The sequence below is a fragment of the Lates calcarifer genome, linkage group LG7_2, assembly GCF_001640805.2.
Source record: "Lates calcarifer isolate ASB-BC8 linkage group LG7_2, TLL_Latcal_v3, whole genome shotgun sequence".
Classification (NCBI taxonomy): Eukaryota; Metazoa; Chordata; class Actinopteri; family Centropomidae; genus Lates; species Lates calcarifer.
Window position 1 is genome coordinate 2,525,011 of NC_066854.1, and position 12,942 is coordinate 2,537,952.

General features: G+C 40.8%; 2 protein-coding genes across 2 annotated transcripts; one reads left to right on the forward strand and one right to left on the reverse strand.

The window, feature by feature from the left end:
* Window positions 1–159: 159 nt before the first annotated feature.
* On the reverse strand, window positions 160–5,950 carry LOC108873101 (four and a half LIM domains protein 2). Its single transcript, XM_018661228.2, has 6 exons — window positions 5,835–5,950; window positions 3,895–4,080; window positions 3,100–3,274; window positions 2,412–2,581; window positions 1,202–1,388; window positions 160–818 (listed from the first exon to the last, which is right to left on the reverse strand). The coding sequence occupies exons 2-6, from the start codon at window positions 4,048–4,050 to the stop codon at window positions 667–669; spliced, it is 840 nt and encodes a 279-aa protein (XP_018516744.1). The 5' UTR covers window positions 4,051–4,080; window positions 5,835–5,950; the 3' UTR covers window positions 160–666.
* Window positions 5,951–10,366: 4,416 nt separating this feature from the next.
* LOC108873099 (PI-PLC X domain-containing protein 1) lies at window positions 10,367–12,901 on the forward strand. Its single transcript, XM_018661227.2, has 7 exons — window positions 10,367–10,662; window positions 10,851–10,987; window positions 11,124–11,249; window positions 11,367–11,522; window positions 11,620–11,732; window positions 11,854–11,924; window positions 12,012–12,901. Exons 1-7 carry the CDS (start codon window positions 10,560–10,562, stop codon window positions 12,338–12,340), a joined length of 1,035 nt encoding a protein of 344 aa, XP_018516743.1. The 5' UTR covers window positions 10,367–10,559; the 3' UTR covers window positions 12,341–12,901.
* Window positions 12,902–12,942: the final 41 nt, after the last annotated feature.

Below are 12,942 nucleotides of genomic sequence, written 5' to 3' on the forward strand. Positions count from 1 at the left end.
AATTTTGTGTTCTACCAGAATAGTATTTTAAATGTTATCAAGAAACCTGATTATTTTTCCCACCACTCATGTTATATAATGGTTTAAATGCACAATTTCCTTATACTCTCCAGCACAACAGTAGGCTAGTGTTTCCAGATCATTGAATCAGTACATCCATCAAATCAGAAATTCTTTAATGGGCTTAATATATTTAGATTTCATTAGACACAATTTATGCAGTTAGAATAAACAGTATTAGTAGTATTATATTAACTCTGTTAAAATGAATTGCCATCAGAGTCTCATCCATCAAAACAACTTTACATCCTCTTAATAAGCTCTAATATATCACTCAAAAATGGTTATTTTGATGCCACACACAAACTTTCATTCCAAAAGGGAATACAAACGTTTTAAAAACTGACTGTTTTCAGGATTCTTGACATGAAAGCAACACGTTCCAAATGGTAACTTATAAAGATGAAAAATACCACATTTTGGAATGAAGGCTTCAAGTGGTTTATATAAAATAAGCTATCATCCGCGCATGCACAAAACACCTCAGCAGTAAGAACAGGTTAATGTGTAAGTGATGCAATTAAATGATGCAAATAATGCAACAAAGGTCAGGTTAGGAGAATACTGCCAGAGCTCTTTGATTGGGCGGCCATTTTTGGAGATCACTCAGAAGTCTTTGCCGCAGTCGGGGCAGAGGATGTCGTCTTTGCACGTCAGGAAACCTCGGCCGACCAGGGACACACAGCACCTTTTGCAGTTGAAGCAGCTGTTGTGCCACTGGCGCTGCTCAAACGAGATGTACTTGCTCCCCCCGAGGCCTTGAGACAAAAGCAACAAAGTGGAGACATGAGTGACCTGTTGTCACCAACAGTCTCATGATCTCTGTAATGTAATAACCCTGTAATTGATGGTGATTGGATACACAGGATGCAGGGGGAAGCATATGATCTGGGAAAGTTTCAGTGTCATTTATACTGCAGAAAATCCTGTCCTCGTAGATCGTGTGCTACATTTACTTTGTGTTTTTTAAATCTCGTTTTATTCTTTAATGCCAACTCACTCAGTCAGTCCAAGAATCTTCAGTGAAACGTTTGTAAACCTGACACCACTGTGGTATGCAGGCTGGCAACAAAACTGCAGCTAAATCCAGTAACTTAATGGTTTTTCCTGAATAATAATAATAATAATAATAAGTGTTTACCGCTGATCGGGGTGGTGCAGTAAGCACATTTCTTTGCAAACAGGTTGCAGAAGCAGTCGAGGCAGTAGGCGAAGTCATCCCGAGAGGTGAACCGCTGGCCAGCCAGCTGCTGCTTGCAGCCAATGCAGACGAAGCACTCCTTGTGCCAGGGCTGGTCGCGGTAGTTCACTCCACCAGTGGTGATGGGCTGAAAATTAAAGGGGGGAAAAAAGATACCACAAAAATGTTTGACAGACAGAGAAGTATCTTAATTTTTGCACAACTCACTGTCTCCATCAGCAGACAGATAGATCAGCTGGTCTCGTATATGGTGGGAAATCAGTTTCTGCATCAGATGTGAGGGACAACTGAGCAAATTCCATCCCCTGATGAAGCCCATGATAGTCAGTTATTAAAAGCTAGGAAATGGACCTCAAGGCCTTGACCTTCTTCCAGCTCAGTTTTGCTGTTTGCTTAGTAAAAAATGATTCTTTTTCTGCTAAAGGTGGAGACTATTGCTGCTGACATGTTACACAGTGCTCCTTTAAAGATGCAGAGCTCCTGTTTATACATACATAGCTTCATGCTGCTTATTTTTTCATTTTTGCTGTTTTGCTGCTGACTTAGTCACAGGGGAGCCAGATGACTGCTGTCTCACCTACCAGAAAGATGCCTCTGATTCATCTGTTTTCTGCCCATAACTGTTCTATACCATAACACCTCCCTCACTGCTTGTCTCTTCAGAACTGCACCATCAACGGTGATTTGGACATCCAGGCTCAAACAAAGAACAAAACTCAAGTCAAAATCCTACACGTTAAAGCTAACAGCTCCTTTAACATTATGTACAACACGTCTTGAATATTTCTATTTAATGGACTTGTTCAACGATGATAAGATGACCTCTTGGCCCTGAATATATCAGTATGAGCATCACAGTACTTGTCTTTAACTTTAAAGCCACCCAGGGGACGTCTGAGGGAGAAATCACGGTTCAGGGGGTTAACTTTGCTTTTAAATGTCTCTCAAGCTGAATATTGATCTTGTTATTATCTGGTGGATGGTGGAATTGCTCATCAAAGACCTCTCTGCAACCTCACACACATTAAACAAAAACAAAGTCTACTTTAATTGATAGTAGCTGGAGATGACTACAAAACGTAAATGCAGCCAGAGCTTCTTTGTGAATGGTGAGACAAGTGAATGTAAATCAGAGTCGGTGTTGTTTTACCTTCTTGCAGTGGACACACTGCAGAGCAAACTGCTTCTCATAGCAGGACAGGCAGTAGTTGTTGGCGTCCTTCAGGACGAAGCTCCTGGTGCCGATGGGCTGCTGGCAACGGTTGCAAGTGAAACAGTTCTCATGCCAACTGTTTCCCTTATGCTCCATCTTTTTAGAGCCTGGTGGGTGGAGGGGGAAGAGAGAGAGAGACATGGGACATCTCAATCTAACAAATCCCATTTTTCAATTATCACTGAGTTGTTCCTAATCTCAAGCTCACTAAAGCTATTATGGCTTCAACAAACCAATATTAGGCCTATCATCTTCATCAATCCTTTTTAATAACATCACTATATTTTCATTGTGTAATCAAATTTGCATGTTCCTGTCTACGTCAGTATCACTATCCTGTTGGCATTTGGATCAAACAGTTAAAGCTAATGGCAATTTTCTGATGTTATGTAAGCTCTTAAAACGACTGACGTGATAAGTATGACCCAGAAAAAACACTTTGTATAGTCAGATTTGAAAGCTACCAAACTCACTCACAGTTCACAGTTACTGAGAAAATTGATGAATTAATTGATGAACCACTACTCCAGATGTAATGTATCATCTATATTTAAGCCAGCAACCCAGTCTTTGCTTAGATACCCTCACAGTTTCTCAGCGCCTGGCTGCGATCAGGCCTCCTTACCTGGCATGATGGTCTTCAGGCATGCATGGCACTTGGCAGAGTACTCGTTGCTGTAGCAGTCGGTGCACATCAGCATGTCATCCTTGGTGGCAAAGGGCCGATCCACCAGAGATCGGCTGCACTTGATGCAGAGGAAGCACTCGCTGTGCCAGTGGCGGTCCTTGTATGACAGATCCTGAGGAGTCAGTGAACAGAGAGAGAACGTTTGAGTTAGAGATGAGAGACAGACTGTTACTGGTTACATGTGCCTGTTGTGGTCTGTGGAAACATTTCAGCAACTGAAAAATTAAAGTAGGAGAACAAATGTGCTCCACTTCCCCCTAATGCACCAAGACGTGGACAGTCATGCAAACCAAAAACGCTCCACAAACCATTTCTGCCACCTCTGCTCTATTCACTCTCACATGAAACTAATATTTCAATGGTTATATTCTTCTGTAATGTCATTTTACAGTCAATATATGGAAAGAAAATAACTTTCTTATTTCACTTGTCTTGTGTTAGTGAAATTTTGACCAGATGAAGGCAGTAGATGAAAATTCTGAGGATTAATTCAGCCTGTGGAGGACACAAGTGTCTGCACAAAATTGCATGGAAATCCATACAATATCTGTTGAGCTAACGGCCTGATATTGTCATCCATACAGCCATGCTGCCTGCATATGATGACACCAAAGTTTCAGGTTAGCTGTAAACCCATATAGGCATGGCAAAAGAGTGATCCTCACGTTTGAAAGGTGAAGCAGTGGTCAGTTGACTTTCTCTAGATGAAAACAAGTTAAAAAAAAAGGTCACCTTGCTGGTGCAGCCAATGAGCTTCTGGCACACTTCACAGTTGTGAGAGAAAAGTGTCTCGTAGCACTTAATGCAGAACGGGTTCTCCTCCTTCAGGATGTATTTCTGCCCGTACAGGGACTCCTTACACTCTGTGCAGTCGTAGGGCTCAGCCATGTTGGCTACAAACTCTCTGAGTCCTTTGTCCTGCAAGATAAAGACATTCAAAAGCGACATCATCACACAGGAGCCATTCACGAGATCAATCACCATGTAAAATTTGAATCTTGGATTGGATCTCTGTAATTGGAGAGCAGACATTTTCCACAAAAGCACTACAGTACCATCCCAGGATCACATGGTCCAATAAATTACATCATGCCTTTCATGACCATGAGCCAGGTACAGAATTTAGCCCATCTGAGAAACTCTTGGAAACTTAATTGAGTACTACATACAACCAATTAGGCAGAGGAATGTGGCAAACAGCCCCCAGATGGGCATACGCTGCAGAGTAACTGCCTTCCACTTTATTAATGGACATGATGTGACTTTTAAATCTAGTTTACTGGCTCCAAAGAGATGTTTAAATCTAATGTTTAAAGAGGTCTAAATTTCCTCCCAATTTCAACTAAATTAATTGGAGCAGAAAAAATTAGCTCTGAGAAATTCTGAGTAAGACCAAGAACAAGGAGGGTTAAATGAAAGACGGGGAAAGCACTGAAGAGAGTGAGTAAAACAAAGCTGAGAGAAGAATCCAATGAAGAAGACAGAGTGACAAAAATGCAAAGAAACATCACATAGCATGCTAAGCAGCTTCGTTAGAGCTACACATATCCATATATTGGTTTAGGGTGGATCAAATTTCTGCGTTAAGTTTCTGAAAATCAGTTCTTGGAAGAATTTCATCCTGTTAGGACAGTCTAAATCTGTCCTATTAATGAGCAGAAAGCTGATTTAAGGATAGTATCCAGGAATGGCAGTGCTTTGGCACAAACACAAAGAAAAGCAACAAGAACAAAACTGCGCTCTGTCTTTCCCTAAGATTAATTAATAAAGTTATTTTGGGAGTAATTCAATCAAACCCAAAGGCTGCTATTGACTGGACAGTTGATCAAATGCAGAGCAGTCAGAGTTTTCACATTTGCGTCTTGTCAGTCTTTAAGTCGTTGCCAGATGCTCTGTGGGTAATAGCTGGTGATTTCATTCATCAGCAGATTGTTTGTCAGTGACTTTCATCTTAATCTGGGACATTAAAGTTTAGACATTCACACATTTTGGCTATTCTTTTATCTGGAAGTCACCTGTGAGCCTCAATCAGCCAGGTTTACCAGTGTAGTCTTTTCTGGACGTCATTCCACGAAGGATCACACAAACCTTCATACCCTTATCTAAACCAGCTACCCTCTCCTATATTCCCTCTGTAGTCTCTAGGTGTGACACATCATTCCCCTGTCTGAACACACTATCCTCCACTCTCAACCCTCCATATTATCTAAAGCACTTCATAAACCACTGTACCCCTTAATTCCTTACTATAAACCGTCTGTATCCCTCTCTCCATCATTGGTACACCTCTCTCAGCCCTTGATCCCCTCACTCTGCTTCTCCTATCATCCCTTCATAAGCCTTATACCTCCCCCTGTTTTCAATGCATACCACAATGTTCCTTCAATGGACACTCATTGAAATCACACGAGGTCCTGCAGTGTCAACAAGATATTCAGCCAAATCCTGACAAAAATACTACTCAAAGATGAAGGCTAGCTGCTCAAAAATCTGGAGAGGACCACTGAACATCACATGGCAGAATAAAGTCACCACAGATCTGTGACTGACCGGAAAGTAAAAGAGAGAGAAGCAGAAAAGAAGAGGTGCAAAACAAAGAACACCGGGTCAAGAAAGCAGACAGTAAGAGTAAAGACAAGACAGTAAGGAAACTAAATGAAGGAGGTCTTTACCTGTCAGCAGAGCCTGAGTGTCAGAGCAGGAGCCTGCTTGCAGACTAAGACCTGAGGTGTCTGTCGAGCACTGTAGTCCATCTGCTTTATAGAATTAGAGCAGAATGTGACCCACACTGGGGCAGGAAGGTGGAGGCAGTGGTGTGACCATGAGTGGGCAGGTCAGTTTATATTCAGACTGCTATAAATTAAAACCAAAACGATGACATTCCCAACAACTCCCGACTCATACGAAGCATACATATACATAAAGTTGTTGTTTGTTCGTTACTTGTGAGGATTTTAAACATTTGTCAGCGGATTTCAATGAAAATTGTTTGCTGTGGGCCAACGAGTGAGTCATTACTTTCTGTGCACTTACAGTTCTACCATTTATAAAGCACTTTGACCTTGAAAGAGTGATTTAACTATGTACAACAGATTTGACATTTTCAACAGAAAAAGCAGTGAAAACCTGTATTGAGTTTTACATTTCTTGCTGCAAGATGAATCTATAATTTCTGTTCTTTATTGTCTCCAGATGATGGATTCTCCTGACTTTGGTGTCCTCAACTTTTTTTTCTGGCACTATAAGGTTTGCATTTTTAATTTAAAGTGAAATATCACAAGTGGCCTCTGGTCCTAAAGTCTTAGAAAGTACTCATGTTATTTGTTCACATATTGAGGAGAATGGGCTGTGGTAGATGTATGAGTGCTTTCACAGTGATTGTTTTTGATATGATCATATAGTGTATTAAGCAAAATCTTGTAGGCGTCACTTTTTTTGATTTCAATTTCAGTCAAACTGAGCTTCACACAGTCTCGCCAAAATGTGATGTACTGGTGGTGCTACAGCAAAATGATGAATTTGAATTGCAGTAAGCCCGTAATTATGAGTGTGACTCACTCTATAAAATCAGTTAACAGCCTCCGTCAGACATCTAATGCAGACCTGGATCCAGAATAAGCTTGGCAGAGGTGTGGGTTTCCTGGGTGCTTTCTAGTATTCCAATTTGTTACGTCATTTAGGTTTTGATTAACCAGATTTGAGCCACATGAAGAAAAGCCTTTGAAATGAAGCTGGCTAACACAGCAGCAGACACAAGACGAATAAGATCATTTATGAATAGGACATTCAATCTGGTCAATTTCAATTCAAAGGAGGAGACAGGGATTTAAGAAGAAACAAACAACATCAAAACATCTCATCAAAGTAAAGACCCGAGAAGAACCCAGACTGAGTGATTCCACTGTCCTGGATCTGTGTTTAAGATGCTCAGGTTTGACAAGAAAGGATGATCACATTGGTTTATTTGTTATTGACAATGGCCATTAATCAAAAGAAAACTATACACTCTGGCTAACACTGTTAAAGAGGCAGCACAAGTGCACAAGTGCATGAACCACTTAATGGTAAACATTCAGTTCAGTTCAGCTCAGTTCATTTATCTCAGATGGGAAACTTGTGCAAATTTAGTTTACTGCACAAGGAACAAAGGTGTTTTTACTCATACTGCACCTGAACCGAGCTGCTCTGAATCTTCTGCCTGAGGCAAGACTTTCAAACTCACAGTGAAGGGGATGATCTGAGCAGTCTAGACTAGACCTGGCTTCACAGAGGACCTGCTGGTTAAAGATGGCTGCCAGTGGGGTCTGTGGGGCACCTATCACCTTGAATGTACTTTTGTATTCCAAGGATAACTTATGTTGTGATACAGTCAATTTTCAAGAATATCAAATGGTAGAAGACCTCATGCAGATGTAGCGAGAGCGACAGTGAGAAAGTTTAAAGTGGATACAGCAGTAAATCAATCACTCCAGGTCAGATGACATGACTTCAACCTGTTAAGTTGGGATGTTAATCTAATTATGAATCTGTTCCCTTACTTCACGTCATGTCCTGGGCGCATGGTGGACGGACAGGGACACACTAAAGCACGCGAGGCAGCCCAGTGTTTAGTCCTCCATCTGGCTACCATATAGATGGAAACTAAACACGAGGAATGGATTTTGCAGTGTTTGTCTGAAGGTGGGGTTGGCTCTCATGCTCATTTCCCCTTGTGCTGATCTCTCATTATGTCATTACTGACAGCAGGCCATGTGTCCTCTCTGCATTAGTACACCAAATACATTGAATTTACACACAGCAGATCTGCTGTGGTTTGGGTAACCTTAAAATGTTTGTTTTGGAGCAGGGGTTACCAAACCTAAGGGTCGGGTCCTAGAGAGCAGTCACGCGATTCTGTAAATTAAGGTCACAAGATGATAAACAGGGTGTTCCAGAGCTTTTGACAATTTCACCCACTTTACATCTGCAGGTGAAGTCCAGACAAACACAAAGTTTAACTTCTACAGTTCCATGATAACTAAGCAAACTATTATAACGAGGTCTGCCTGTGATAGTGCATCTTTTTGATGGAAAATTGGATTTGAAATGATGATGCTCACATGGATGTCAGTGGGTCTGCAAGTAGAAAGTAAAATATAATGTATTATAAATAGATATCCTGCTTTCAAAATACTTAAGTGAAAGGACAGAAGTAATACTTGCAAAATCTACTTTAAGTGTCACAAGTTAGGTAATATTATTCAGTTTTATTCATGTGTAATGATCAAATCGGATTTTGGATGTCATTTGCAATGTTATGTTTGGCAAGTGAAAGGAGGAAAACATTGTTTTCACCTGTAAACTGTAATACATTTAGCCAGGTCGTTTAGTTATTTTTGCAGTATGAACACAGTGAACACAGGTAGAAGTAGCTTTAGAATGAGGGTGGTCTAATGAACTGTGTTCTCATGGTATCTTCTGTATCCTGTTGGTTCATGGCAGAGATCTTCCCTTAGTTCAGTAGAGTGTGACGGAGAAATCTGAGAAATTAAAAAACATCCGAGTTGATTCGATTTGAAGTGATTTAATTAGAATTTCATCCTGATTCACAGGCGGGTCAAGTGATTCACTTATAGACAATGTATGTTCTTCATGTTGTCACTCTGTCACTGCAGTACTCATGTGAGCTGTCACCATAAATGATAGATTTGTTTGTATGATTCCATTTCCATAAAGTTATCTGTTGACTTCTTGGTCAGTATGTCTTTAAATGAAAGGAGGCTCTCAGTCTACAATATCTTCTGATCAGATCAAATTTAATTAGGTTACATAATGAAAAATATGATCAGTCAGTAGCAGCTCTGCCTACCAAGCATGATTTGAACCTGGGTGGTAGAGAGAGACCAAATTCAGTGACAAGAAATCGTAATTGTTCACAGAAATGGCATGTGACGTAAGCACTAAACAGCAGCCACTCATTTGTCCTTAGCTGTATTTTTGCAGGAAAAAGCTTTACCTGGAATAAACTGTCCATGTGTGACTCCAATGAGCATCAGTTTGAGCTGTGGTTGACTTACATAGCTAACGAGACTTCAGGAAAGAGCTCTCTATGGTTCATGGAGAATTAGATTTTCTGTTGCATCATGTTGGTTTAAATTTAACACTTTAAATTTTTAACTTCACTGGTTTACTTAGTTTTAGTATTTTGTGTGTGTCCCAACTTTCCAAACCAACACATAAATATATTAGGATAATCTAATAGTGCAAGTGCAGTAATGAGGATCATGTGGAGCAAAGATACAATAAGGCTCCTGCTACTTTTCCATCTCACTCTAACCCTTATCTACATATACTATATTTATTTAGTTAGATGACAGTTAGATGAGAAGATTAACATCACTCTGGAAACAGTCATATAAAGCCAATGTTGATGATGATACAAAACATCTCATCTCCATCTCTCCATGAAAAACATTCACCAAAGAACACAGTGAACTGAAGCAGACGTTAGAAAAACACTCTGGTTAAATTGAAATACAACATTACAAAAAATAAATAAATAAATGTCATGAGATGAACAATAATTAGGCTTAGGTAACGGGGTAAATTGTTTATCAAGGAGTGCAGTTCATTGAGAGTGCAGATGCGTCTTAATGTATAGAAGCAAATGTTTGTGAGTACTTTTTAATGTGTCAGGATGATGCTGTGTGAGGACTTGATTCATGTTTGAGAAAATCTGATTTTAAATTCAGACACAGGAACAGTTTGGCTTCACAGTGGGTTATTGAATGGGCTCCTTTGATCTCAAATTAGTAATTGAATTAAATATAGTTTATTCTGTTGGGGTATTCATGGTTATGTCCACAAGTCAACCAGTAAATATTAATAAACCTGAAGGTTGGTTGAGGGATAAAATTCTTCCAGGAATTTGTAACATGATCCTGATTAGGGGTTTTTCCAGTTTCCTGTCTTCCTTCTTAATTTACTAAAGATTTGTCTAAACTTTTATTTTTGCTCATAAATTTTGGTCATAAATTTATTTTATTTTATCTCCATTTTTGCTGTAAATATCACATGTCCTTCCAAGGGAACAGAGCAACAAAAACAAAAATTAAATTAAAAAAATAAAAATAAAACCATGCAATAGAACTAAAAATAAACTACATATGCATTTTATCTATTATTTATTTATTTATTTAGTGGATACGGCTTTTGTTTTGAAAACGACTCCTCTTCTTTATCCGGGTTTGTTTTGAAAACAGGAAGTACTCATTTGTTATTGACGCTAGCGGAAGTTTTATACCCGGAAGACTTTGTAAACAAACGGTGTTTGAGTCCAAAATAAGGGCAAGAAGGGGCATGATAAACTTCCGTCATGAACTAAGAAGAAAGACAGTGAGGTATTTAAGGTGAAGAACATGGAGGACGAGCAGCGGAAACAGCTCGGAGGGAACCCGGACTGGATGTCCTGTCTGCCCGAGGAGCTGCTGGATGTCCCGCTGTGGAATTTAGCCATACCCGGTAAGACAAACAGCTAAACTATAGTAGTTTGTTTTTGAAAATGTGTTTAGATTTAATTTCCTGTCACATTTGCCACACAAATGTATAATTTCGTGGGTTTCCTGTGTCTGCCTGCGTGTGTGACTCCTGTCCTTCTCATAGCCAAAAGTTTATGGACACTTACATCTCTCTGTGTCTCATGTCTCCAGGGAGCCATGACAGCATGGCTTTCTGTCTGGATGTGTCCTCTCCTGTGCAGAGATCAGAGCCCTGCCTCCTCAGAGTGATTGACAGGCTGTTACCCTGCTGGACTCGGCCCTGTGTCTACCGCTGGGCCACCACACAGGTAAAGGGGGCACACATGCATACTATAAGTCAGGGGCCAGTAGAGGTGTAGCTGAATCCTGATCATCCACCCAACCTGACTATCTGCAAAGTGAATCTGCAGCTGATCCTAATACATCGAACCTGTGTGTGTTTAGCAATCAGTCCTCAGTGATCAGTGTGATCTCGGTGTCCGGTTCTTGGACCTGAGGATCGCCAGGAAGCCGGCAGGAGGCAGCAAACTGTTCTTTGCCCACGGCATCTACACACTGATAACTGTCAAGGTACAGGAATTACACTGAAACTCTGCTCTCGTTGAAACTGAACCCAGCCGAGTGCAAACTTGATTTCCAGCAGTTTTTGTTTAAAGCAGAACAATAACAATATTTGTCTGAATGCAGGAGGCTCTCGATGAACTGGTGACCTGGCTGGACGCACATCCTAAAGAGATTGTGATTGTTTCCTGCTCGCATTTTGAATCGCTCACTGACGAGGATCACACCAGTCTGGTGGAGTACATCATCACGCTGTTCAGAGACAAACTCTGCTCCTCACAGGTAAAAAAGGTAGAGACAGAGTATTGTGCTAAAATGATTAGGTACATAGGTAGACTGCCATAGCACTTTTTAAACTGTGTGCACTGTTTATGTGCAGGAGACTCCCACCCTGCGTTCCTGTTGGTCCAGAGGTCAACAGGTCATCGTTTCCTATGGAAACCAGGAGGTGGCGCTGCAGCACCCTGAGCTGTGGACTGGAATACCTTACAGGTAAATACACAGTGGAGTCTTTAATACTTTTCACACCATGTTTTTGTTGTCATGCGTTAAAAACAAAGCATGAGCTTATTGTTTTTTGAGACTGGGCTTTAGGTGTCTGCTCTGTCCCCAGGTATGCTGACAGCCCAGACCCCAATAAGGTGATCGCTTACCTGGAGGACCAGAAGCGCAGAGGGAGACCAGGTAGGCAGTAGTAGAACATTCAGTTTTGCAGTTGCAGCTAAATCTCTCACCTGTAACTGATTTTTAAAAACTGCTTTTGTTTTCCAGCTGGTTTTTACGTCAGCGGTCTGAACCTGACCGAAGACGCTCCCTACGTCCTCCTCCATCCCCTCCAGAGCATGAGGAAGATGACAGTGAAGGCCCTCTCACTGCTGCTCAGCTGGGCGAGCGAGCAGCGGCCGGGACCTCAGGACGGCGGAGTCAACATCGTCTGCTGCGACTTTGTGGGCCTCAGCCAGTTCTGCTCGCTTGTTATCGGCCTGAACTACAAACTGCCGGGCGGACCCAGCACGCTCGCTGCCCGTCCTGTCTGCAGGACACCGGGAGGTGCCACTGTCTGTTGCCATAGCAACCAAACTACTGAGGGCCGCACCTGAGGTCCAACATACAAAAGAACCATTATCTATTTTCACACAAAAATGTCAATTAACACCTGTCCCTTTACTTTCAACCTGTAAATCTCATCCTGTTTACACTGGTGTGTCTGCGTCACATTCAGCATTATTCATTAGTAAATTAAAATGTGATTAACTGTGAACAAACTGTCAGAGATGGCACACTGCATGTCCGATCATCTGAATATGTTGCAAATTATTTCATGGTCTTCACATTTTCACTGTTACCTCCTGCACATGTTAAACTACACATTTTCAGCCAAATACATACATTTAATAAATGGTAATGGTAAAATATAATGTAGTTGTTCACAGCTATAAACTCATTTCAAGTTTTTACAAATGTGCATTTGTCAAAGATCATAAATTCTCCTATGGAGATAAACAAGTGTTTTACTGTTAATGAGCTTGTTTTCCTTCTGTGCTTTAACACTGTACAGAATCTTTGTATTGTTGATTTGACTGCATGGTTTATTAAGATGTTGGCATTTGAAATATACTCTTTCATACATTATGTAAATAAATACTTTTCATATTTTCTAACCTCTGGTTTTTAAGCTATTTTTGCAGCTCAGTGTTTCATG

Bases quoted from the DNA above. Each gene is read 5' to 3' on its own strand.
- LOC108873101 (XM_018661228.2), bottom strand. From the start codon at position 4,050: ATGGCTGAGCCCTACGACTGCACAGAGTGTAAGGAGTCCCTGTACGGG. The intron at 3,275-3,894 runs GTGACCTTTTTT...CTGACTCCTCAG, and splicing joins TCATTGGCTGCACCAGCAAG to GATCTGTCATACAAGGACCG. The intron at 2,582-3,099 runs GTAAGGAGGCCT...TCCACCCACCAG, and splicing joins CCTGAAGACCATCATGCCAG to GCTCTAAAAAGATGGAGCAT.
- LOC108873099 (XM_018661227.2), top strand. From the start codon at position 10,560: ATGGAGGACGAGCAGCGGAAACAGCTCGGAGGGAACCCGGACTGGATG. The intron at 11,250-11,366 runs GTACAGGAATTA...GTCTGAATGCAG, and splicing joins ACACACTGATAACTGTCAAG to GAGGCTCTCGATGAACTGGT. The intron at 11,925-12,011 runs GTAGGCAGTAGT...TTTGTTTTCCAG, and splicing joins GAAGCGCAGAGGGAGACCAG to CTGGTTTTTACGTCAGCGGT.